The following is a 26271-nucleotide window of genomic DNA, read 5'->3' on the forward strand; positions in this document are numbered from 1 at the left end:
TCATTGCAGCTCTATTTACAATAGCCCAGAGATGGAAACAACCTAAGTGTCCATCATCGGATGAATGGATAAAGAAGATGTGGCACATATATACAATGGAATATTACTCAGCCATAAAAAGAAAGGAAATTGAGCTATTTGTAATGAGGTGGATAGACCTAGAGTCTGTCATACAGAGTGAAGTAAGTCAGAAAGAGAGAGACAAATACCGTATGCTAACACATATATATGGAATTTAAGGAAAAAAATGTCATGAAAAACCTAGGGGTGAAACAGGAATAAAGACACAGACTTACTAGAGAATGGACTTGAGGCTATGGGGAGGGGGAAGGGTAAACGGTGACAAAGCGAGATAGAGGCATGGACACATATACACTACCAAACGTAAGGTAGATAGCTAGTGGGAAGCAGCCGCATAGCACAGGGAGATCAGCTCGGTGCTTTGTGACTGCCTGGAGGGGTGGGATAGGGAGGGTGGGAGGGAGGGAGACGCAGGCGGGAAGAAATATGGGAACATATGTATATATAAAAAAAAAAAAAAGAATCCGCCTGCCAATGCAGGGGAACGTGGGTTCCATCCCTGGTCCAGGAAAATCCCACATGCTGCGGAGCAACTAAGCCCATGCACCACGACTACTGAGCCCGAGCTCTAGAGCCCGAGCCACAACTACTGAGCCCGCGAGCCACAACTACTGAAGCCCGTGTGCCTAGAGCCCATGCTCCGCAACAAGAGAAGCCACCGCAACGAGAAGCCCGCGCACCGCAACGAAGAGTAGCCCCCGCTCCTGCTCGCCACAACTAGAGAAAAGCCCACGCGCAGCAACTGAGACCCAACGCAGCCAGAAAAAAAGAAAAAAGGGATGATAATGAGCACACTTGTAAGGATATACCAACAAACTGGTAACCAGTTGATTCTGGGAAGAAAGGTTGGGAGGTCAGGGAAGATGAGACAACTTACTTTACAATCTCTTTGTACTGTTTGAAAAAATAATGTTTTACCCATTAATCCAGTTTTGCCATTGAGCAAAATTAGATTCAATGCTCATTTTAACATCTGAATACTGTAAAATGTCTTTCCTATGACTGAATGATCAAATGTTTTGAGAATTACCTAGTCAAATGCTATTAATTCAGAACCAAGCCTGACATTTCTAAAATAGTGAAAATTATATACAGCATATAAATTTGAAAATGTTTTTAAATCATATAGTAATTTTAATGAACATTTATCAGCATGAACGGAATTTGTGCTATTACACAATTCCAAGGAATGGGAAAAAATGGAAATGGAAAAAAAAATCACTCAGTTCTTCCCAGAGAGATTTGTTGGAAGAAGAAAAGTTGATAATAACAGCGAAAAGGCTTAAGCTTAAAATAACAGGCAATTGATCCATTTGTTCATTTTCATAGGTAGTTTTATTTGGTTTTTAGAAAAATATACACAATAAATGGGACCTCAGTTCTCTTAAATAGTTTTAAATTAAAAGTATGCAAAAGTATGCAAGTGAGAGGATGAGTGTTATTTCCAGTCAGGACATCAACACTGTTTAATAAAGTGGCAGATAGGAATTTCTGCAGCAAGTCACAAACGTTTACAGGAATGGCAGGAAGTGAGGAGAGCAGCCTGAGGCTGGCAGGCTGGCCAGCTCAGACGGCACAGTGCGGGTACGGGTTCATCGCGCCCCTTCAGCCTGAATTTAAGAAAAGAATGATTTGCCTATCCTAACCACTACAGCTTTGAGTAAAAACATTTGAATGTGGGGAAGAGGCCCTCCAGGGCTCTAACAAGCTAACTGGGCCAACCAGAGCCTGCCCTTTTAGTTTGGTATTCAGTTAGACTAAAATGTTATTAGGGTTACCTGTCAGTCACAGTTCAACTGGTAGCCCATGTAACCAACTCAAAGGCTTGGAGTATTTGTTAATGCCACGTATTTTGGATTAGACCCCTGCTTTCTCCTGAACATTCTTCTTAATGAATTCACAGTATCCAACAGTGTTTGCGAAAGAGATTTTCCCTTGGCAGCCATCTGACTTCTACATAGTTTTGAGAAGTTAAGCAAGGAGGCAGTAGGAATTGCCTTAGCTTTGTTTCAGCTCTGCCCTTTCCCCTATATAATATACACTACATATATATATATATATATATATATATATACACACACACACACACACACACACACACACACACACACATGCACACTATATACTACAGTTACTCCAGGCCTACTTCTCCAGGAGCACATATTTTCCCTCCACTGGTCCTGGGGTTTTTCAAGGAATCGCAACCTAATTGTCACGCCAGCCAGAGGCCAGTTTGTCATGGGATTTACTGAGGAGCTTAAATGGAACTCGATTATACAACTGCCACCGGTAGCCACCTTCCTCCCTCGCTGTATGCATTTGCTAAGTAAGCAAAGCAATGAGGCAGACGTCAGGAGCAGTATCAGGTTTGGGGTCTACACACACGTGTGTGAGTGGGAGAGAGAGGTGATAGGAAACAGGCCAATTAGTGGTGGAGCTGGCAGTTCACTTAGGAATGAGAAGAGAGAGATCGGTATTTTGTTCTCTGTTCGTCTATTTCCTGTTTGGTTTTCTTGATGCAACTAAAGATCTCCTTAAAAAGCACTTTGTATTCTGGTGGTGTCGAGGTGGTGGGGCAACTGATGGGCTCTGGGGTGACCGAGGCCGGTTCCCAGCCAAGGGTGCCAGGCTCAGGCTGGGCGTTCACTGTGGCCGGGTCCTTGGCCCTGGAGGTCTGCACAGCCTTGTGGGCCAGGGAGTCCTCCTCCTGCTGGCACTTCCTCAGCAGCTCCTCGTACTTCACCTTGAGGGTGCTGTACTGCATGTCCACCTCGTGCAGGAGGGAGATGCCCCTCTGCTTCACGGCCTTGGCCCTCCGGATGCAGGTCTCCTCGTGGCCCTTCACAATGTCGCCGCCCGCCAGGCTGCTCAGCACCGTCTCGCTGCTGCTGCGCTTGAGAGGCTTTCTGTGCGCTTCGGGCATGGTCAGGAGCATCTCCTCCAGCAGGCTCTGGCTGGGCTCCTTGACAGGGACAAACAGAGAGTCTGGCACCAGTTTCTCAACCCCATTCACAAAAGGGCGCTCCGACTGCAACATCTGCCGCATCTCCGCCACGTCGGCCTGCAGCTCCAGCACACGGGTTCGGTAGGCCTCCGCGGCCCCCAGCTGCTGCTCCAGTTCGCTGTTCTCCTTCAGCACCAGCCCGTACTCCTCCTCCACGGTCGCCCGCTTCTGCCGCTCCAGGCTCAGCTGGGCCTGCAGCATTGTCACTGTTTTCTTCAAATGCTCGTTTTCTTCTTCATCAGGGCTCTGCTGTAAGGCAGTGATCTTCTCGGCAAACACATGATCATACACGAAGTGCCTGGGGAAAATGTTGAAAGAATCTATTACACAGGTCAACTGAGAATGCAAAGAGGGAGACTGATGATTTTTTTCAACTCCCTGTTTTTGAGGAACTGTGATGTGAATGATGTTTTGCCTATTCCACACTAGAGCAGTGGCTAAAATGAACACGTGAGAAAACACAAGTTCTGTGACTAATTTTTGTTTTAAACATTAAAAATACTACAGGGCAATTATACTCCAATAAAGATGTAAAAAAAAAAAAAAAAAACGCTACAGGGCTTCCCTGGTGGCGCAGTGGTTGAGAGTCCGCCTGCCGATGCAGGGGACACGGGTTCGTGCCCCGGTCCGGGAAGATCCCACATGCCGCAGAGCGGCTGGGCCCGTGGGCCATGGCCACTGAGCCTGCGCGTCCGGAGCCTGTGCTCCGCAATGGGAGAGGCCACAACAGTGACAGGCCCGCGTACCGCAAAAAAAAAAAAAAAAAAAAAACTACAGAACATCCATTCCCAAAGACCAGCTGTATGACTGATACTGTTCAAGGAAATCAGAACAGCCAGTGGTGCTCAGTGTTGGCTGCAGATTAGAATCACCTGGGCAGTCTTAAAAAATACTGAAGCCTGGGTCCACGAGGGCAGGAACTTCGTCTGTTTTGCCTACCACTCCTCACATCTGGCATTAGCACCTGCCTTACAACAGGTGCTAAAGAAATAGTTCCTAAATAAAGATTCAATCTTAGAATTCTATATTGTAAAGGCATTTCTGCAGGCAAAAAAACCTTGTTTGCCTGGATTTTTGTTTTACTGAATTTTCAATTTTTTTCTTCACTGGAATGTGAAATACAACCCCAAAATCTGTAGTATATCAGAAGTACTGCACCTTATTTTAAATTAAGATTTAACATATTAAAAGCACTAAAATACACGAGACTTTCAAAAATAAGTGTTCACCGAATTACTAATACTCAAGAACTCAATCATTTGTATGTTTAAATTAAGTGGTTTTGTTCAAACCACCGGTGGTCTAATAGCCAAGTGGCATTTCCTAAAAGGGTACTTTTAATCTGCTGGAATCCGGAATGTGTCAGTGACACGAGATGCACTCCTGCTTGCAAATGCCATGGAAAGGCAGGCTCTTACTGGCGGAGGTCATACAGCTCTTTCAGAGACGAGAAGCTGGGTGCCGATTTCTCCCGGTCATGCTTCCCCCGGCTCCTCCCTTGGCCAGATGACTTCAACTCCTCCACTTGGCTCTGGAGGTGATCAATGTTGGCTTGTAGGCATTCAATTGTTTCAGTCAGACTGTGAGGAACAGACAGAAGCCAGTTGCTGCTTGTCATATTAAATTAAGGGCGTAAGCAGTGAGGAGAGATTAGCTGCCAGCCACTCAAACTGGGCTTGCATAATTGGAAAAGACTTCTATTTAATCTCTATTCTCCACAGAGAATTAAATTAAACCTTGCCCCATATTGACCCAAACCCACTACAGCCATGTTCTATTCTAGTTGATACTAAATGACTTCTCCTAGGGCTTCTTCAATGGATTCTAAAAACTTTACCTCAGAATCTTCTGCTGTGAGGCCCTGCTGTCAGCAACGAGCTTTTGATTTGTTTCTTCCAGTTCCCTTGCTGTGACATCTAATTGCTCATAAACCTTTGCGTGCTGTTCATTCATCTGCCGCAGGAGCTCCACCTGCTTGGTCAGATACTGGAAGAGATGATTGTGACCAGTTTACACGTTAAACAGATAAGATACCTGCAGCATTCCAGCACCAACTGCATCCCACAATTCAATTCAGTTCTGGCACTAACTCCTGGAGCTATGAGGGCTCAGCCCCCCAGAACCGCCCCCAATTCAGGCGCTGCTGTCAAGTCCCAGGGATCGCCCGTACATTCAAACAACCAGCTGTAAATCTGGGGGCTCCCGTGACCTCCCCTCAGGTTCAGTAATGCGCTAAAACGACTCACAGAACTCAGGAAAGGGATTTACTTACACTTACTGCTTTATTCTAAAGAATACAACTAAGGAACAGCCAAAGGGAAGAGAGGCGTAGGGCAGGGATGGGGGTGGAGAGCAGTGCGGGGCTTTCTTGCCCTCTCCAGATGCACCACCCTCCCAGCACATCCATGTGCTCACCAACCCGGAAACCCAGCTTCACTGCACAGACATGATTCATTCAATCACTGGCCACTGGTGAATGAACTCAATCTCCAGTCCCTGACCCCTCTCCAGAGGCTGGGGATTGGGCTGAAAGCTCTAACCCTCTAATCATGTGGTTGGTCCCTCTGGCAATCAGGAAATCCCAAAGGACTTAGGAGCGCTACACCAGGACATGGGGACAAAGGTCAAATATATGATTTTCATTATACCACAATACCACAGGTTTATTTTATGAAAAGAAGAAATTTAAATCTCAAACTACTTTCCTTAGTAAGAACTGAGTACAAGCCATCCTTTATATGCTTAGTTTCCCTAAAGCTCACCAACATCTCGTGTATCATAAGGCTCTTCTACTCTTACAAAGCACAAAACACACATAAAATTAATATTTGACAGGAAAATCTAAGTGAGACACGATAATCCCACAAGAGAAAAAGCATGGAATACATGATCAATGTTTAAACAAAAATATGTTTTATAGACATAAGAAAAGCCTAAAGAGGAGGATTTTAGATGATTTTTGCTTGAAAAAAATTTAATTTTTTTCCCTCTGGGTGAGACATTCTGGACAAAGAACAGGGAGAAAGTATTGATTTAACCAGAAAAAGATATTTTAACTTAATATTATTCAAAGATACTTTTAATTCTGTGAGAATGTTGTCACCATAATCCTCCCTATTTGTGAGAAACTTGCCAGATTATTTATTTTGGTACCGCTAAGACTGCTTTCTAAATGGCCAAGGATAAAGGGGAATAGTCACAACCTTAATGCCTCAATGTTACGTTTCCTTGTTTCCCCTCCGACTCAACTCCACCTGAAGAGGATGAAAGACAGTATATATTCCAAATGAAATAGTCACAATATTTCTCTGGAGCAAAACCAGAAAGAGGAAAAAGGTAGGTCTGAAGCATTACCAATGACCAAATGGTAATAGACCAGACATGACTTTAAAAATACTTTTCTTGAGGCTTCTCTTACATACCTATACAAGTATTTACAAAGCTAACAGACTTCTTTCACAGACTTCTTTCAAAGAAAGGGCTATATGACTTTCAATGGGCTCTTTAAATGGCAGTGGTGTGGCAGAGTTGAAAAAAGTATATGAGGCCTTTTTTCAAACTAGTTACATAGCTCGGTAGCAATGTGTTGAGAAAACACTTAATTCTCATCTGAAACTCTTGGCCAAGAGTGTTTTGGAAAATTCTTTAAATTTTAGGAAGGCAACACACACTTTATAACATCCCAGCGAGGGTTGGGTAGCACTCTGTTATCAAGCATTGATATTCTCATCAAAAGTATGAATAAAGATTATAAACAGCCTCACATGAGTTCAGGTCAGGGTTTGCTGTCAAATGAACTTGTTGCCTACTTAAGAAAAACATCTTGTTTTTACAGAGCTTTTCGGGTTCAGAACTGAAAATAAATTGTGGATCCGTTAGTACCTACCTTGTAGGATTGAAAGTATTAAATGAGATGGAGTGAGCACGCAGCATAGCCCCTGTAAAAGCCTATGTTTATTCTTCACTCCCTCAATCCCCACCAGCTTCTCCTAGAAGTGTGCCTGTAATCCTGCCCTCTGGCTGGCAATATTCTGGTAGATTCCTGTCACTGCTAGGGAATGTTTTCAATCTCTTCGGAATACTGGAGTAGAAAAAGGTTTAGAACATAGGAGTGTATATAATAGCTGCAGAAATTCTGCAAGCTACTTTATGTCAAGTATAAGATCTCAAGTATTCTTTGGGACTGATTCACAACCTAAAGAAAGTCTAATGCACAGACCAGACACTAATTATTAAGTTACCACAGGAGCTGTCCCTGCCTAGTGATTGGAACAGTCACATCCTCCGTAGGACACATTTGCCCCACAGAGGGCAGGTGGGACGCCAAGTCTTGGTGGGCACAGGATCAGAGAAGAGAGATGGTCTGATGGGAGGCAGCAGCACAGAAGCTAAGAGCACAGGCTGTGGGGTTGGAATTTGGTTTGAAGTCCTACTTTGCCATTGCTAACTGGGTGACCTCCCGTAAGTAACTTAGTTTTTCTAAGGTGAGATTTCCTCATCACCTACCTCACAAGGTTGCTGTGAGGTTAATATGAGGGAAGGGTTCAGCATGGTATCTCGCAAATGGTAAAATTGCTCGATAAGAGTAGCTATTTCATCCTTATCTACAGTTATGCGTTTTCAAACTTTACATGTGCTAAAATTCAACTGGGGGATTTATTGAAGTATAGGAATCTGGGCCCCTTTCCCCTAAAATTCTGAGTCAATGAGACTGGGGTAGAGCCAGGATTCTGCATTTTTAGTAAAAACCCCAGGTGATGTTAGTGCAAGTGTCCATGGATCACACTTATTAGAGAAATGTTGATCTTGGACATAGAAAATGCTGGAAGCCTCCCCTCCCCCAACCCAATGTCTCTCTTTCTCTTGGGTCCAGGAGACATAAACATTCACTTGGATCGAAATGATTCTTAAGCTTAATGTATACCATTTCCCTTCTTAGGATTTAATTTAGTTGCAGTTATTCACAAAAATTAGGCTATATTTTAACTGTATCGCAACAGCATTCTTTATCATGTTGTATTTTGACATGTTCCTACAATCATAATTCCCTGAAATTATATACTACTTATATAATTGAGTACTCCTTCCTAAATTCTCAGTCCACCCAAATACTGATTCTCTACAGGTGGCTAATCTTATCTACTGCATTTTAAAAACTTGTTAAAATGGGGCTTCCCTGGTGGCGTAGTGGTTGAGAGTCTGCCTGCCAATGCAGGGGACACAGGTTCGTGCCCCGGTCCGGGAAGATCCCACATGCCGCGGAGCGGCTGGGCCCGTGAGCCATGGCCACTGAGCCTGCACGTCCGGAGCCTGTGCTCCGCAACGGGAGAGGCCACAACAGTGAGAGGCCCACGTACAGCAAAAAAAAAACTTGTTAAAATGGATAATTTCAAACATATATAAATGCAGAAAAATGGTTTAATGAACCCTCATCTATCCATATCCAGCTTCATAATTATCAATACACAATCTTGTTTCATCTCTACTTTTCCACTCCCCTCATTCCCCAATCAATTTAAAGCAAATCCAAGACATCTTAAGTATACATATTTATATATTTCTAAGCAATAAGACCTCATTTTAACCACAATTCCAATCACACTTTAAAAAACCCCAACAATTCCTTAATATGTTTTAGTGTTAACATTTTCCCATCTCTTAAATGGTTTTTCCAGCTTCATATGTAGTCCTTATTTCACCCTCAGGGGGTACCTTTATCTTGAAATTGTGGAGTTGCCTCCCTTTAAGGCAAGTTCCCCCTTCCTTTAGGGCCTTTATTACCCAATCTCCCCTCTCCCAGGGGCCTCGCCTTTCCTGGCTGGCTCCATCTAATCCAGCAGCCCTTGACCTGAGGTCCACGGGTTGAGAAAAGTTACACCTTCATTTTCACTAACTTCTAACTGAAATTTAGCATTTTCTTCAATTATGAATGGAGGCAACAAACCACCAGTAGTATGAGGAGTACTTAGGACTTCATCACTTACAGGAATCACAGATGTTTCCAATAGCACATGAATAGTGGCTGCAGAAATCTTGACTTACCTCATTACTATTTGAAATGACAGTTTTTAGATTGCTATTAGATCTTGGTATTTAATGAATTAATAAACACATTAATATATCACAAATTTATTTTTTCAATATTTTGATAGTCATTTCAATATAACCGATTCCCTCTGTAATTTTATGTATTTTATGTATTTTAAGAGGTTCATCTTAGAGTCACGAGATAGCCAAAGGGATCCACAGCACAAAGATGGCCAAAAAACTCAAGATTATCCTTTAGGCCTCCATGCAAACATAGAGGCTTCAGAAGCCTTTCTAGACCACCCCGTCTAAAGCAACACCACTCCCAAGGCACTCTATTAATTTCCCTCAAAACACTTCACACTTAATAATAAACAACCAAACTGCTTACTTGTTAATGTCATAGTCTTCCTAACCCTCCTTGAAGAAGGTAAGGCTCTTATACATCTAGTCCATTTAGCACAATTCTTGATACACAATAGGGACTGAAAAATACTGGCTAATGGCAATTTCTAGACCTCTCTTCACAACAGCTCATCATGCTTGGTACCACAACTCAGACTGCTGGAATGTCGAGAGCCTTCTTTCAAAGAGTTTGAGAATGGCTTTGGCTATAGCCCTTTTGGGAAAAGGCCCTAATAGATACTAATTCTTTCCCCTCTTGCTCCATTTATGGACAATTTCTCTGTGTTTATTCCCATGGCACAGGTATACCTCAGCAATCTGAAAGAGACATTTTTTACCAGTCTCTCTTACATGGGCCCCAAGATGTGTCCCTTTTTAAAGATATAATATTCAAATTAGAGTCGTGGCCGACATAAAGGAAATAAGTCAATGTGTAAATAAGTACAAAGAGGCTGTTTAGAAAACTGCAGTAGGTCCCCCTCATTTGATATATAAAAACCTGTAGGGGATAAAAACCACAATGAAACCATTTAGGAAGAACTTGTGATATTTTGGTCTTAGAGGACTTGGCTTTAAGGACAATCTAAAGAATGGCAGGAAGCTTGCTTTCACGTGGTAGGAGTTTAATCTTATTATGATTAAATCAAAACTAATCAGAAAAGCCCTTCACTTCTCCAAGAATCTGTGATAGGTTACCTAACAAAGAAATCTGACTAAATTGGTCAGCAACTTAAAAGAAAAATTTTTAGCTCTCTCAGCAAGTATTGATGTGAGGCCAGAGAATCAGAATCCATGTAGTCAGACATTGCTTTAAGGCTTGGCCTCTAAAACTTCAAATTAGTATTTAATCAAATTTTTTCTGATTCTACAAGGAAATGGGTTAGCTTATTTTCTACCCTTCATTTAAAGGTATGGCTATGCTTCTCATGTTCTGGTTTTCTCAATTCAGAATCTTTGATCATAGCCTCAAATGAACCTGTCTGGACTGACAAGATCCTAAAATTCAAGTGCCAAAAAGAGATCGAGTACAAAAGTATTTGTCATATTAAACAGGGGTGGGTGATGAGGGGATATTTAAGCTAAACAGTGGAGGGAGGGGAACATGGGGGTAGCAAAAACACAGGCAAAAATGTCCACTTATAGGCAAGAGTGTCAAAGTTTAAGTTCCATGGGTTATCTCCCACTTGTCTTAGAATTTGTACAGAATGTCACCTCAACTAGGAGTAAAAGGTTCAGGTTATGTAAAAAAGCTATAAATAGGCCACCTTTACAACTGAGGCAAACTTTTGAAAAGGCCAGCAGGATTCTATTAACACCTGTTTGCAACTGTAGAACCCTGGCCTGGAATGCTGGAAAAGACAGACACAACCAAACTAAAAACTCATAAGGAATGGAATGGAAATTCAGCTTTTATGCAGTGTTGGGATTATTCTTATATTAAGGATTACAGCCCAAATCCTCTGAATTTAGTATCGAAATGACCTTCCACAATACTGAAGAAATATTTCCCATTACCTTTGAAAAACTTCTTTCCCGATTAAAATATTATATTTCCCCTGAAGGAAATTTAGGAAAAAAGTAAAAAGTATGAATATGAAAATAAAAACCACCTATAATCTCACTATTAAAAGCTTGGCTTGTTCTTAAGATCTATTTTCCAATAATTGAAAAGGATTTATTTTTTTCAGAATTAAGATTCTTTCATTACTAAAATCCTTAAAACACATGGATAAACTGTGCAACAATTTATACTGTCCAAAATATATACACACACATAATCTCATCACCTCAGAACAACTCTGTACCAATGTCATGCAAGCATTCTTATCACCATTACACAGCAGAGCAAACAGGATCTGAGAGGTAATTCACAGGCCTAAAGTCCAGCTATTTGCTATAGAATTAAGGGCTTAAGTCTGAACATCCTAACACTGAGGCCAGAGCTCCTTCCACATCCTTTCAAAATCTCCGGAGGTGGAAACCCACAGTTTAGGAAGTGCTTGGTAAACTGCTTACCTGTCTTCTGTTAAGATACTGATTTGAACAGGTATTCAGTGATTACCTACTATGTTCCAAAGACTATGAATAAACACAGCAACAGCCTTCAATGTTGCAACGGAAAATGGGGAGGTGGCGGGGGGAGAGAAACAGAATAAAACAAATCAAGAAATAAGTGTAATATATAATAGAATATCGATAAATGTCATAGGGGAAGCACAAAATGCTTTAAAATTTCCGAGGATGACATGAGCTTTTGAAAGAAGGGACACCTCTAAGGCCAGACTTCTTTGACTCCTGTGGGGATAATGCAGGTTTCCAAGCAGAGAAGCAACAGAAACACAAGGCTGTGGGCTGCTCACACAATTGTAGAAAACTTTACGAGAATCCGATTGTGTCTGATGTGTCAGATCTCATTACTCTGCAAAGCTTCTCTCCACCCCCTCATTCAGGAGAGAAAAACTTGCTCTAGAATCTTGAAAAATTAGACGCTAAGTAAAAGCCACACAGGTTATAGGCATCTCTGAAGCCAATCATTACTTTCAACGTTTAATCTTTTTTTTACATTAAAAACAATGCCTAACAAAATACTAATTTTTATGAGGACTGTATGAAACCTGTTAACAGTCTTTGAAAGCATACTTGTAGTTCCACTGAGAAAATATCCTTTCACAGTTTCCTAGTTGTCTATTTCCATAATGAGTCACAGTTTGGGGGATTTTTTTTTAACATCTTTATTGGAATATAATTGCTTTACAGTGGTTAGCTTCTGCTGTATAACAAAGTGAATCAGCTATACATATATATATATCCCCATATCCCCTCCCTCCCACCCTCCCTATCGCACCCCTCTAGGTGGTCACAAGGCACCGAGCTGATCTCCCTGTGCTATGCGGCTGCTTCCCACTTGCTATCTATTTTACATTTGGTAGTGTATATACCACTCTCTCACTTCGTCCCAGCTTACCCTCCCCCCTCCCCGTGTCCTCAAGTCCATTCTCTACATCTACGCCTTTATTCCTGTCCTGCCCCTAGGTTCTTCAGAACCATTTTTTTTGTTTTTGTTTCCAAATATATTTGTTAGCATATGGTATTTGTTTTTCTCTTTCTGACTTACTTCACTCTGTGTGACCAACTCTAGATCCATCCACCTCACTACAAATAACTCAATTTCGTTTCTTTTTATGGCTGAGTAATATTCCATTGTATATATGTGCCACATTTTCTGTATCCATCCATCTGTTGATGGACACTGAGGTTGCTTCCATGTCCCGGCTATTGTAAATAGAGCTGCAATGAACATGGCGGTATATGACTCTTTTTGAATTATGGTTTTCTCAGGGTATGTGCCCAGTAGTGGCATTGCTGGGTCGTATGGTAGTTCTATTCTTAGTTTTTTAAGGAACCTCCATCCTGTTCTCCATATCAATTTACATTCTCACCAACAGTTCAAGAGGGTTTCCTTTTCTCCACACCCTCTCCAGCATTTATTGTTTGTAGAGTTTTTTGATGATGCCCGTTCTGAGCAGTGTGAGGTGATACCTCATTGTACTTTTGATTTGCATTTCTCTAATGATTAGTGATGCTGAGCATCCTTTCGTGTGTCTGTTGGAAATCTGTATATCTTCTTTGGAGAAATGTCTATTTAGGTCTTCTGCCCATTTTTGGGTTGGATTTTTTTTTTTTTTTGCGGTACGCAGGCCTCTCCCTGTTGTGTCTTCTCCCATTGCGGAGCACAGGCTCCGGACACGCAGGCTCAGCGGCCATGGCTCACGGGCCCAGCCGCTCCGCGGCATGTGGGATCTTTCCGGACTGGGGCACGAACCTGTGTCCCCTGCATCGGCAGGCAGACTCTCAACCACTGCGCCACGAGGGAAGCCCCTGGATTGTTTTTTTGATATTGAGCTGCATGAGCTGCTTGTATATTTTGGAGATTAATCCTTTATCAGTTGCTTCGTTGGCAAATATTTTCTCCCATTCTGAGGGTTGTCTTTTCCTCTTGTTTATGGTTTCCTTTGCTGTGCAAAAACTTTTAAGTTTCATTAGTTCCCATTTGTTTATTTTTGTTTTTATTTCCATTTCTCTAGGAGGTGGGTCAAAAAGGATCTTGCTGTGACTTGTCACAGAGTGTTCTGCCTATGTTTTCCTCTAAGAGTTTTATAATGTCTGGCCTTACATTTAGGTCTTTAATCCATTTTGAGTTTATTTTTGTGTATGGTGTTAGGGAGTGTTCTACTTTCATTCTTTTACATGTAGCTGTCCAGTTTTCCCAGCACCACTTATTGAAGAGGCTGTCTTTTCTCCATTGTATGTTCTTGCCTCCTTTATCAAAGATAAGGTGACCATATGTGCATGGGTTTATCTCTGGGCTTTCTATACTGTTCCATTGATCTATATTTCTGGTTTTATTCCAATACCATACTGCCTTGATTACTGCAGCTTTGTAGTATAGTCTGAAGTCAGGGAGCCTGCTTCCTCCAGCTCCATTTTTCTTCCTCAAGATTGCTTTGGCTATTCAGGGTCTTTTGTGTTTCCATACAAATTGTGAAATTTTTTGTTCTAGTTCTGTGAAAAATGCCATTGTTAATTTGATAGGGATCGCATTGAATCTGTAGATTGCTTTGGGTAGTAGAGTCATTTTCACAATGTTGATTCTTCCAATCCAAGGACATGGTATATCTCTCCATCTGTTTGTATCATCTTTAATTTCTTTCATCAGTTTCTTATAGTTTTCTGCATACAGGTCTTTTATCTCCTTAGGTAGGTTTATTCCTAGGTATTTTATTCTTCTTGTTGCAGTGGTAAATGAGAGTGTTTCCTTAATTTCTCTTTCAGATTTCTCATCATTAGTGTATAGGAACGCAAGAGATTTCTGTGCATTAATTTTGTATAGTTTTGGGGATTTTATCCTAGCGTTTTCACTGGTTCTGCACATTCTTCATCTACTCAGAGTAGCTTGTTCCAAGACCATTTTCTGGCTGATTTAAAATTTCTCTGGGTTGGTAGGATAAGAGCTTACTTTTTGGTTTTCAACTATATTTTGCTAAATTTAAAAAATGATCATGTATTACTTTTCAAATCAGGAAAACTCCCAATAAACATTCTAAGAAGTCAGTTTAAAACTTGTACAAGTGATTCCATTTGTGTAAAGTTCAAAGACAGGCTAAACTAATCTAGGGTGTTAGAGTGCTGTTTAGGGGGTGTGGTGACTGGAAGAGCTGATAATGTTCTCATTTCTTATCTGGGTATTGGCTGCATGGGTATGTTTATGAAAATTCTCTGAACTATATACTTAGCATTTGTGCCTTTTTCTGTATGTATATTTCAAAAAAAGAGAAAAAAAAAACATAAGGTTTGAGTTAAGGAAAGAGTCCTTATAAAGTTTAGGGGGCTCTGAAAGGATATAATGATAAGAGGCACTATACCTATTGCAAGGGTCATCTTTTAGTACAGAATTAGGTTCTTCAACTGCCTGGTTACTTTTACAAGAGCGTCAGGCTTTCCTTGTTGTAGACTACTGGAGGGAGACTTTGGAAGTCTGTTGTGATCTGCAAGTCTGCCTGGGCCCAGGTGTGAACCAAACAGGCAGTAAGGCTGGTCTGTGGGAGGCCTCTGGCTGATAAGCGGGCTTAGCCAGAACTGCCATTTCATCTCCCTGTTTCATCCCATTCCTATTGACTTTCAGGAAGTGATTTACAAAAAGAAAGAAAGAAGAAAGCCAGCCGTAATGGCAGAGAAGAAATCTAAGACAGTGTTGTTCTTAGTCAAAAAACAGCTTTGGATAAAGAGTGAAATGTTGAAGGCTACAATGCTTGGATCTATGAACCAGTGGACCACGTGCTCTGTTACAGAAACAAGAGATCCATGGAAATGTTTCTGGAAATAATCCAGGCTAAATTTATTTAATTAGCTTTATACATACATTTAATTGTATATTTATTTAATCATTAAGGTCTGACCTGGATACTTCATTTTTATTATGCTTTTCAACATCTTATAAGAATTGGGGGTTGGGGAGAGGTGACTGCAGGGGCCAAGGGACCACATCCATGTAAAAGCTTGATTACAAACATTTTTTAAGGAAAAAAAAATCTTACAGAAGACTTTAGATAGTGGAGTATTATTTGTAGATTTGGAGACTCTTCAAAGATCTTTGGATTTTTTTCAGAATATCAATGATCTGTTTCAATAATCATCTTCAATACCACAGAAAAGAAAATAAAGGTAGAAAGACAGGTAACTTAGATCATAAAGTAACTGTGTTTGTCATCTCCTATAGTAACAAATAGGCATCATTCTCTAATTATACAAATATTTGGACTTTTTTCATCTATATTTGGAAAAATGTGCTAAAATAAGCATTATAGTATTGAGTTATAGTGATTTATAGGTGCTTTCAAGGAAAACATCAATACAATGTATTAAGACTATGTTTCTACCCAAATACAAATAAATGTACCTCACGGTATGCGGTGATCTTCATGTATATGCCCTAGGACCACTCTATGAAATTTTCCAATGAGTTGAAAAACGACGTCTATGAAGCAAAACAGGAATGAGTTCCTTGATCATGTATGACATTTGGCTAGTTTAATAGTTTTAAAATGCCTGGTTTTCCTGCATTTTTAGGTTTCTGCCCAATTCTATTCCATTTTGGGTATGGCATGTTCTATGCTCTTCTGATATAGAATATACCAAAAATGATAGCTGGTGACTTCAATATCATTATAAGATACACCTTCCTAGAATTATAAAGGTATATTTCAGTCACATCATTGGCTAAATTCATAAATCCTGATGAAGGGGGGAGGGGAATCTACTGTATGCATCTTAATTATGGTTACTATGTAAAATTAAGGATACTGAAATAATAAATTTGTCTTAGTTTTGATGATAGGCTTATTTGTATTCAAAAACTGAAATCTGTGTAATTTTGATTGAAGTCAAGGACAATGTTATTCCACGTCTTTGCATTTCTAGCACCTGGTTCCATATATAATCAGAGCTCAGTAAGTTCTGATCATGATGAATGGCTTCTGTGTTCTAAGGTCTTTTATATTTTTCTGCACATAGACATAAGAGTCCTGGTTCTACTGCACCAATTTGAGGAGAAGGAGCTGTAATTTAAGTGCAATGCTTTTTGGGGTGGGATGGTAGTTTGGGGCATGAAGTGTTCTAATAGGACAACTGTTTGGTTAATATCCATAACTAGCATCTTTACAGTCACCTGACCTACACATAACTGGGCTACTTTAATGGGACTATTTACAAGACAGCACCTCCATTTTAATCTGGCAATCTAGCATCTTTCATATTACGAAATGCGGTACTACAATTTTTAAATCTTTCATCAAATTTAGGATGGTGTTTGTTAGGGGGAGGGGATGCAGCCAAGGAGGGGTTATAGAGGGAGTCTCAACAATGTGGATGGTTTTCTTTCTTAATCTGCTTGGTGGATACACGGGTGTTCATTGTATTATTCTCTTGTACCTCTTCGCATATCTCAAATATTGCATCATTCATTTTAAAAAGAAAAAAGTGAAAAACTAAGTATAATATTCACAGCTTTACTTTGCTTCACATACTTGTAAATACTGCACCATTTACTTCTAGTACACTTCACCAAGGGTGAAGAGAGAAATTTCTCTCATCACAGCAGACTTACATGTTGGGAAAGCTTAAAGAAAGTAAAAGTCAACCTCCACACACTTCCCAATGGTTCTTTATTCTAAAAAAAGTGTATATTAGAAATTAAACACCGCTTTTAATTCCAAGTGTTATTTTAGTAGAATACAATTGGCGCTAGAGCAGCGACAGGCCACACCTCAAAGGTAACTCTCCCGCTGAGTAAATTACCTCAATTTCCTGGAACTGCTCCTGATTGGTTGTGTACATCTGCTGAAGAGAATCCTCCAGCTCTGTGTTCCGATCCAGTAATGTCTTCCCAAGCTCAGCAGCAAGTTGGAGATCTAGCACAACAAGTAAATCTTAGAATAGTGCAAATGATCTCACCTTAACATTTTACATAACCCAGTCCTTTATTTTAAGAATGAAACAAGACCTAACCCCACATATAAAGTTTAAGTCAGATCCCAATGGAAGGTGGAATGGCACAGAAGGAAACCTGGATTCTACTTAAAAGTCGGTTGTATTAGGGCCTTTTACTAGGTAATGTACTCTTGATGTACCCTTACTTGTAAGACGTGAAGAATAGTGATATTCATTTCTTTAGGAATGATCATTCAGGATTGTGACATCTGAGATCATAATTATTTGCTAATGGACTGGACTTAATCATATCCTGATTGTCTACTTTTCTGGATGGACTGTTAAGCCAAAGTACAGGCAAACCTTTCAATAGTCTCTAAAGTTCCCAGGAATCTGGCTGCTGTGAATGCAACTGTCAAAGCAAAGTGTGTTGTTACAGATCCTGGCCTCCTAAGTGGACTAAAAATTAAGTCACAAAAAGGAAAACTATTGATACATCAGTGATAAGAACATTGCCACAGGTCTCTCTCATTTTTATCTGTTTCTCTTCATGTCCTTCTCCAAGATGAGCAAACCAGATAAGCAAAGCAGAAGTACAGTTTGTGTGGTAACTCAGTCATGGCTCATACTTTCATTTAGCAAAGAAGCATATTTCTTTTCTAAACCTTATTTTTCAAAGCTCTCTCTTCTTAGGCATATAGGCACGTAAGACAGGATTTGTTATAAATCCCAGAAATAAAAATTTAGTGATACAAAAAAAGGACAATAGTTCTAACATAGGTGACTGAAACACTTATCTGCATAGTAAATTTCTTTGAGAGGTCCTTTGATATAGTGGGAAATGCACTGAACTGAGTAGGAAGGTCTGGGGTCCAGTTCTGATTGCCATTTACCAGGTTAACTTTCAATATAGTCCCTACATTTAGTGTTTTGTGTAGAGAGATGACTGTCCTGTCAATATGATTCTGAAAATCAAATGAAATAATTTACTTACTTTACAAACTAAGCTGCAATACACAGGCAAAGTTATTATTGGTATTCATTGATTCACAAATGAATGATTTTGTTGCTAGGCACCATGCTAAGATTTGGCTAGAATGGTGAATAAATGGATGAATTTCCTGCTTTCCTGACACTCCCAGATTAATGGGGAAAGGCAGACAGCAAGTAAGTAAATAAACTTGCAAACTGTGATAAACACTGTTCATCCATACATGTATGCATAATTCAATAATAGCAGACACTGTTCTGGGGATACAGGAATAAACTCAGCTAAAAAATTCCCTGCCTTCATGGAGCTTATACTCTATTGGGAGAAACAGCATGAAAAAAATATATACTAGATAGCAAAAAGTGCTAAAGAAAAAAAAAAAGAAGAAAGGGGGCAGGAAGAGTATGGATGTGGGAGGTTGAAATTTAAGAACAGGTGACAAGGGCTTCCCTGGTGGCACAGTGGTTAAGAATCCGCCTGCCAATGCAGGGGACACGGGTTCGATCTCTGGTCCGGGAAGATCCCACATGCCACGGAGCAACTAAGCCCGTGTGCCATAACTACTGGGCCCGTGTGCCTAGAGCCCGTGCTCTACAACAAGAGAAGCCACTGCAATAAGAAGCCTGTGCACCGCCATTAAGAGTAGCGCCCGCTCACCGCAACTAGAGAAAGCCTGCGTGCAGCAGGGAAGACCCAACACAGCCAAAAATAAATTTATATATATATATATAAAAAGAACAGGCGACAAGGGTGACATAAGACTCAAGATGTGAAGGAACTGAATACGTGACCCACGTAGATCTACTTAGGGGACCGGAATTCCAGGCAGAGGCAAACCTGGCAAGCATGACTGGGGCTAATAAGGAGGCCAATGAGGCCTGAGGGGTGTGTGTGTGTGGGGTGTGTGTGTGTGTGTGTGTGTGTGTGGTGTGTGGGTGTGTGTGTGGTGTGTGGGTGTGTGTGTGTGTGGCAGTAGGAGACAAAGAGGGGCTCCATGGAACCCAGTGAAGGCTTTTCATACGATCACTCTCTCTGGCTGTTGTATAAATAGATGGAAAGGGACGAAGGTGGAGGGAGTGTGACAGGGATATTGCAATCATCTGGGTGAGAGAAGGTGGTGGCTTAGACTACGGTGGCAGAGATGGAGATGAATAGAGGTGTAGGATTCTGGATATGTTTTGAATGTAGAGCTAAAATGATTTGTTAATCAACTGCATGTGGTATGCAAGAGAGAAAAAGGAAAAAACCTCTCTGGGTGTGGTATTAATGTACAAAGGATCTACTTCAGAAAGGGAGGTCACAAGGAAAGTCTTTCTTAGGAGATGTTTTAGCTAAAGTTTGAAGGAGGAGGATATCACCTTGTAAACACCAGGCAGAGGCCCTAAGACGGGAAAGAACCTGGCACACTGCACAGCCCAACATAAAGCCAGTGTGACGGAAGCACACTGCAGGAGAGTGGTATGCAAGCTGGAGGAGTAGGCAGGGATCAGATCACACAAAATTTTATTGGCCACGGGAAAGAAAGTTTATATTTTATTCTAAGTATGATGGAAAGTCATTTCACTTAGTGTCAAAAATATACTTATTATTACTCATTATGAAAACAGGGAACCTCGCCACATATGATTTTAAAACAATTTTTAGAGGCTGACAAATAAGGTTTAACATTATTCTTTACACCAATATTAAAACTTAACCTAGGGCTTCCCTGGTGACGCAGTGGTTGAGAGTCCGCCTGCCGATGCACGGGACACGGGTTCATGCCCCAGTCCGGGAAGATCCCACATGCCGCGGAGCAGCTGGGCCTGTGAGCCGTGGCCGCAAGCCTGCATGTCCGGAGCCTGTTCTCCACAACGGGAGAGACCACAACAGTGAGAGGCCCGCGTACCGCAAAAAAAAAAACAACAAAAAAACTTAACCTAGAATAAGTGGTAAAAGAAAAGCAACCACCTTTGTTACCTGGTACTGTCCATCTGAGTGCATAATTAGCATTGTGCTTGGTTAGTTTTCCCTCCTTAGGAAAAAACAAAGCCGCAAAACCCACCAAACACCACTATTTTAAAACATTTTACACCCATTTAAAATAAAACCTTATACTTTTGTTAGATAGGTGTTAAAATACATTCTCTTGTGATTTAAATATTAACAATGTCTACTAATGAACTTAAGGCTTCAGATATCAAGTCTATGAAATAACATCTTGTATTCACAAGACATAAAACCCTTTACAAACCATTCAAAGCATTTAAGAGACATTAATTTTTTATATCTTTTCAAGGTAGTTAGCCGATGCTAATCAACCTGACTAAATCCACATGGTGAGTCACAAGCAAAAGATAAACCACTGTCAATTCTAACTTTCACCATCATCCCAATTCTCTATTATCCATAGCCACACAATTTTAAGTCTATTGACAGAGATGTCCATATACTTCTTTGTTTAAGGTAGGGAGTACAAATCTTCCTAGCTGAGGTACTTAATCTTTTCACTTGTTTCCCTGGATGGCAATGAGAAACTAGAGTTAAGCTCTTTGGCTTTTACTGCCTGCGCTGCCAGTGAAAGCATCTACAACCCCAGGCAAGTTAATATCTTGTTTTCATTAAGTGAAAAAGGAACTAAGTACAGCTGAGACGTTCCAGAAATAATTATTTTGTACTCAGAGGGTAGGCAATGTGTATACATAGCCCCACACAGGAACCACCACGATGAATTACTAAGGACAAAGCATATAAACATTACCTAGACATTACTTAAGTCTCTCTTGGCCTGCTGTAAAGCGGTGAGTAATTCCTCACTGGGAAGGACCCGAGACTCACCAAAGATATTCTTATCTAGCAATCAAAACCTGAGCCAAAACTGCTTCCAGAATAAAGACTTACTTGAGACCACTTCAGCTATTTTCCTCAGTTAGGAAACTACCTATGCTACTTAATACCAGCCAGGAACAACTTTCCTTTTCCTGCTGCTGCAGAAAGAGATGCCAAGTATAGCACTCTTCTAGTAAACAGCAAACAGAGAAGAATTTGAGACTTGTCCTTATCGCAATCCTTATTTCTAGTTAAACAAAGCCCCAGCCTGGCTCAGTAACCTGAAGTCTCAGTCTCCTAAATATTTCATAGGATGTTTAGGACAGAATCCTGGCGAAACAAGTCTCAACTACAAGAAAGTGTCTGTGAAGCCACACTGTATAACAGGATATTACTTCATCTGTTAGTTTACAGACAAGAGTCTTTTTTGGTCTTAAGGAAAAAAAAAAGTTTATTTCCTGTTGTGTAGCATCTGGCTTCCATAACCAAAAGAAGCCAAAAGCTGGCAGTAAGCCCAAGAAGGTTTTCTAAAAAATTAGCGGGGGGAATGGGAGAATAAATGTCTTTTATTTTTAATTAACATATAAAAGAAAAGGAAACAAGATAGTTTTGAAGCCTTATGCACCTGTTCATCTCACCTTACAATAAGGATTTTCATTAAGAGGTTGCCTTTTCTAAATCCTACTGAACTGGCGTAGGCAGCCACTAAAAATACCACAGATTTACTGCAGGCTTGAGAACCGCAACTTTTCAATACCTTCATGTTCAATATTCTTCCACTAATCAGTCTTTGCAAGTGATAATAATCTATTTTAACAGTGTAAACTGTTAGCTTTAAACAGATATTCTACTCAGCCCTATGCTCTAGGCAAAGTGATTTTTTAAAAAAGATCTTCCTTCCAGAATTCTGAAATCTTTAAATCCCACTGCTATTACATTTTTCTTATTTTACTTCAGTTTTTTAAAAAACACGAGGACGACATATTCCCATGTTAGCTGTAGTCTCTAGCAGTAATTCAATAACATTAAGGCTGAAAGCTTTTCCTATTACCAAAACAAATGCATCATTTGGTGATGCTTCTGTGCAACCCCTGTTGCCAACGTTACTACAATTGGGAAAGCAAAAAACCTGAATATAAACATCAAGAAAAATGATGGTGTCAGTTTTAATGACCAGTGATTCAGCAAATTAGTTGCTCACATGGAAAATGTACTCCTCTTAAAAAGAAGTAGAAATCTTAGGATTCCTTTAAACTAAGATTTCATTTGCTGAACTGTATAGTAGAAACCCGAATCCTTATTCTAAGCTTGCACAGCCCACCAAATGACAATTAAAATAGCAGCTGGTCTAAAAGAAAACCCAGTCTCTTAAGTCTTTTCACCTTGTTCTCAGGGGCACATTTCAGAGGTAGCACCATCATTACCTGCACAGGAGGCTCCTGCTGTCCCAGAAAGGATCTCACCCTCAGAGACCACTGTCAGTGTCCTCACTGTGCCAACTCAGCTCTTTGACAAAAGACAGTCTCTTCATCAAAGTGTTTTATAAAAGCAAAGGGTTTTCTCCTTCTGCCTGCATACAGCTTTATGTGTTTCTAACAAGGTATGAATGGTAGGCCAGAGCCTTCCGAGGTTAGAAACTTTCAGCAATTTTAATTTTTAAAAAGAATGCCCCAAGCAAATTTTGGTATAGAGATTCAATCTACTTAAACAATGCTTCTGTTGCTAAAGGAAAAAAATCTGTAGTTCTATGACTTTGAGAACAGGATCTTAGTTGTTTTAGCAGCTCTCTACAAACAAGGCTCTCTCAGTAAAATTAATAGTGAGGATGTTAAAAAATGAACAGACATATGTCTGCACTTGATAAAAACCCACTAGATCTGCTTATCAATCTAAGAGGACAGACCTGCTCCCAAACTTTATTCAGCAGCAAAATTATCTAGTGAGGGCTCGCCCTGTGCCAGGCACTACATGTAGTAGGCACACACCAGGAGGTGGCGTCTCCTCCAGTCAACAGGTTCCTAGACCGTCAATGAGTAGGATCCTGCCTATCCTATCTTGTGGACGGGCACTGTGGCCCCAGTGCCTGGATGAACAGCTGGCACAGAATAAAGAAAATTTTTGAGAAATGAACAAATTAAAAAAAAATCCTTTAGAAGTTTAGGAGTTCTTTAACATATAATTTAATGAAACTGGGACAAAGATACCCTTCTATTCACACTGTAGCCTTCTTTCTTTTACAGGCCATATTCACAGTTATGATAGTTGGAATTTCACATCTATTCCTACACTACACACTTAAACTAAGTTATGACACACAGGGTTATGTCAAAGTCCATCGCGATAACAGATGTAAAAGTCTTTTGAAAGCACAGAACAAATTCCAAATGCAAATTGCCATTAAGGAGGTTTGGACCTGTGCTCTTTAAGGTTTCATTAAACTTGAACACCTGATGACTTCATTTCGATCAGAGGTTAAAGAGTTCCACATCTAACCCCAATATGTTGCATTTGCTCCTCAGCAGATTGAAATATTACAACCAGTTGTTCCTAACAACCTCCCGCAGGGGGAAAGTGCAGTGTGGACTAAGGCACCTGATGGAAGAGAGCCATGAAAACAATAATCCTGTGTGAGTGCCTCAGTTCAGTTCAACAAATGTTAAAATCGAGCTCCTATTATGTGCTAAGTATTGTGCTAGATTAAAAAAAAAAAAAAAGAGCCCATACAGATCTACATTTTCTAAATACAGTAAAGAAAACTATTTAGCTTTGATTATAGGACAAACTGCTTAATTTATTATAGGGAAATGTTGCAAGTGCACAATGGCTGCCTCATAAATCCTGCAGAAAGTTTCAAACTAGGCCATCAATTCTTAGGGGGAATTCTGAAAACAGGTTAAAATATAAGACAAATTTGACTTGCGGACGCTGTGAACATGATGGCAGATACTGCACTGCAGCCACTGAATAGCTTAGACTATATAAAGCGTAATGGTAAACTACTTTGGTTTAAGCGACAGGCCACGACATATCGATTTAAGAAATCACCTTCCCCAAAAAGAATTCCTTATGTTTCTTTTCTAAGTACGAGTCATTCAAGCCTACATTCTTTCTTCCCCCCAAATTCAATGGTTAGTAGGAACAAACACCATGGCCATTTACTATTCAACTAAATGAGATGTTAATTTTTGTGCAAGTTAGAGCTGAAAAAGTTGATTTGCACAGAACAGCTGAAACAAGATGCCTGAATAAAATTCCTGAGGATTATTCAGGATTCAGTATAGTGGTTGAGAAAGTTTACTCTGGAGTTTGGAGTGGAATCCTAGCTCCCCCAATAACAGTATCTACTTCTACCTCTGAAACTTCGTTGGATTAAACGAGCACCTGTGTGAAGGGCGCATCAGTGTCTGGCACACAAACGCTGTTTCCCAACTGCAAGTTCCTGCTATTAATAGGCCAAAAGCTGGGTGGCACTGGCTCCAAACTGAGGGCCGCTCTAAGGTTTTCTCTGGAGACAAGAAATCCAAGACAGGCCAAGACAGGAATGCCTGTTTTTAACTAAAAAGTTAGGGTGCAAAATGAAGTAAGTGGCAGAGGTAGAAGTGCTCTCAAGTCATCTCACCTGGCATCCGGTAAACTACTCCGCAGAAGCAGTTTTTTTTTCGCCCCCAACAGTCGAACACCAACTAAAAAAGCTGTAAACCAGGTGGTGAAGAAGAGACAGGGTTTGGGCAGTGACTATGATGACTCCTCATTCTGAGTGGGTGGGTTCAAAAATACTTTGCTGTACAGCAGAACACAACATTGTAAATCAACTATACTCCAATAAAAATTAGTTTAAAAAAAATACTTGCTCCCACACCTAACTTGAGGGAAGTCATTTGGCCGCTTTAACCTCCGCTTTCCCCATCTGAAAAATGGGGATAACGCGAATTACTCTCTCACGGAGATACTGTGTCTATCAAATGTGTGCAAAAGGCTCGGCACGGTTCCTGCCACACAGCACTGCCAGCCGGGGACTTAACACCTGCAGCAGCTCACACTCGCTGGGAGCCCCGGCTGTGGTTCCCCCCAGAGGCGGAGAGGAAGCAGGGCACGAGCCCGGTAAGGAGCCACCCCTCTCTGCTCCGAGGAACGCCGTGGAGATTAAATCAATTAATCCGGAGAGAGCGCTTCAAACGGTGCCTGGCGCCCGGTTAGCACTGTACACGTAGTAGTGGTGGTGATGATACTGATGATGCTGATGCTGATTACCGCGCAGAAGCCTGGGCCCCGCAAAGCGGAGTCCTCCCGGGTGGGACGGGCAGGCGCGACAGTCCCAACGCCAGGTGAGCGCCAGACCCCGCCCCTGGCATCGGTGGGCCCCAAGCAAAAGCAACTTTTTAACAGTTTCGCGGCCGGGAGGAGTAGCCTCGAGCCGTCAGCCGCCCAGACCAGGCCCCGCCTGGCGATCGCGCCCTCACCTTGCTGGAGGTCCTGGTGGTCGTACCACGGCTCATCCTCTTTCATCTCAAACTCCTCCACCAGGTTTTCCGCCAGCATCTCGGCCGGCTCTTCCGGGGGCAGCGGCCCCCGCCGCCGGCGGCCCGCCTCAGCCGCTGCCCCGGGCTCTCCGCCGGCCCCTCCGCACTCAGCCAGAGCCGCCCTCTGGCGGGACCCGCCGCCGCCGCCGCCGCCCAAGTCCCGCAGCGCCGCCCGACCACAGCCACCCGCCGCCGCCGCCGCTGCCGCCGCGGGGCGGCCCGCAGCACACCCCGCGGACCAGCTTCCCGACTCGCCCCGCGCCGCCCAACGACACCAACGGCCAGCGTCCCGGCGCGACCGCCTCAGCCGGCGCTCCAAGCCGGCTCCTCACGCCGCAGCCGGGCCCAACGTGGCACTTCGGCAGAACCCTCCCAGACCGGGGCTGCGATTCAAACCCCCGGCGGCGCCTCGGCCAATCGTGAGCGGGCCGCCGGCCGAGCGGCGGCGA

At 41.6% G+C, this 26271-nt stretch overlaps 1 protein-coding gene across 2 annotated transcripts; it reads right to left on the reverse strand.

Moving 5' to 3' along the window:
* Positions 1–1393: 1393 nt before the first annotated feature.
* On the reverse strand, positions 1394–26141 carry CDR2 (cerebellar degeneration related protein 2). Of its 2 annotated transcripts, XM_004268566.4 has the most exons (5): positions 25763–26141; positions 17372–17484; positions 4923–5071; positions 4504–4665; positions 1394–3383 (listed from the first exon to the last, which is right to left on the reverse strand). In XM_004268566.4, exons 1-5 carry the CDS (start codon positions 25839–25841, stop codon positions 2531–2533), a joined length of 1356 nt encoding a protein of 451 aa, XP_004268614.1. In that variant the 5' UTR covers positions 25842–26141; the 3' UTR covers positions 1394–2530. The 2 variants fall into 2 exon arrangements, with proteins under 2 accessions (XP_004268614.1, XP_033281852.1); XM_033425961.2 differs by lacking the exon at positions 4504–4665 and having other exon boundaries at positions 25763–25980.
* Between the last annotated feature and the right edge of the window lie 130 nt (positions 26142–26271).

The sequence above is a fragment of the Orcinus orca genome, chromosome 16, assembly GCF_937001465.1.
Source record: "Orcinus orca chromosome 16, mOrcOrc1.1, whole genome shotgun sequence".
Lineage (NCBI taxonomy): Eukaryota > Metazoa > Chordata > Mammalia > Artiodactyla > Delphinidae > Orcinus > Orcinus orca.

What these genes read in the sequence shown, in the direction of transcription:
- CDR2 (XM_004268566.4), bottom strand. Translation starts at nt 25,841, where the DNA reads ATGCTGGCGGAAAACCTGGTGGAGGAGTTTGAGATGAAAGAGGATGAG. An exon ending in AGCAGTTCCAGGAAATTGAG is followed by an intron (nt 5,072 to 17,371) that starts GTAATTTACTCA and finishes CATCTCTTCCAG; the next exon opens with TATCTGACCAAGCAGGTGGA. An exon ending in GAGCTGTATGACCTCCGCCA is followed by an intron (nt 3,384 to 4,503) that starts GTAAGAGCCTGC and finishes CATTTTCCCCAG; the next exon opens with GCACTTCGTGTATGATCATG.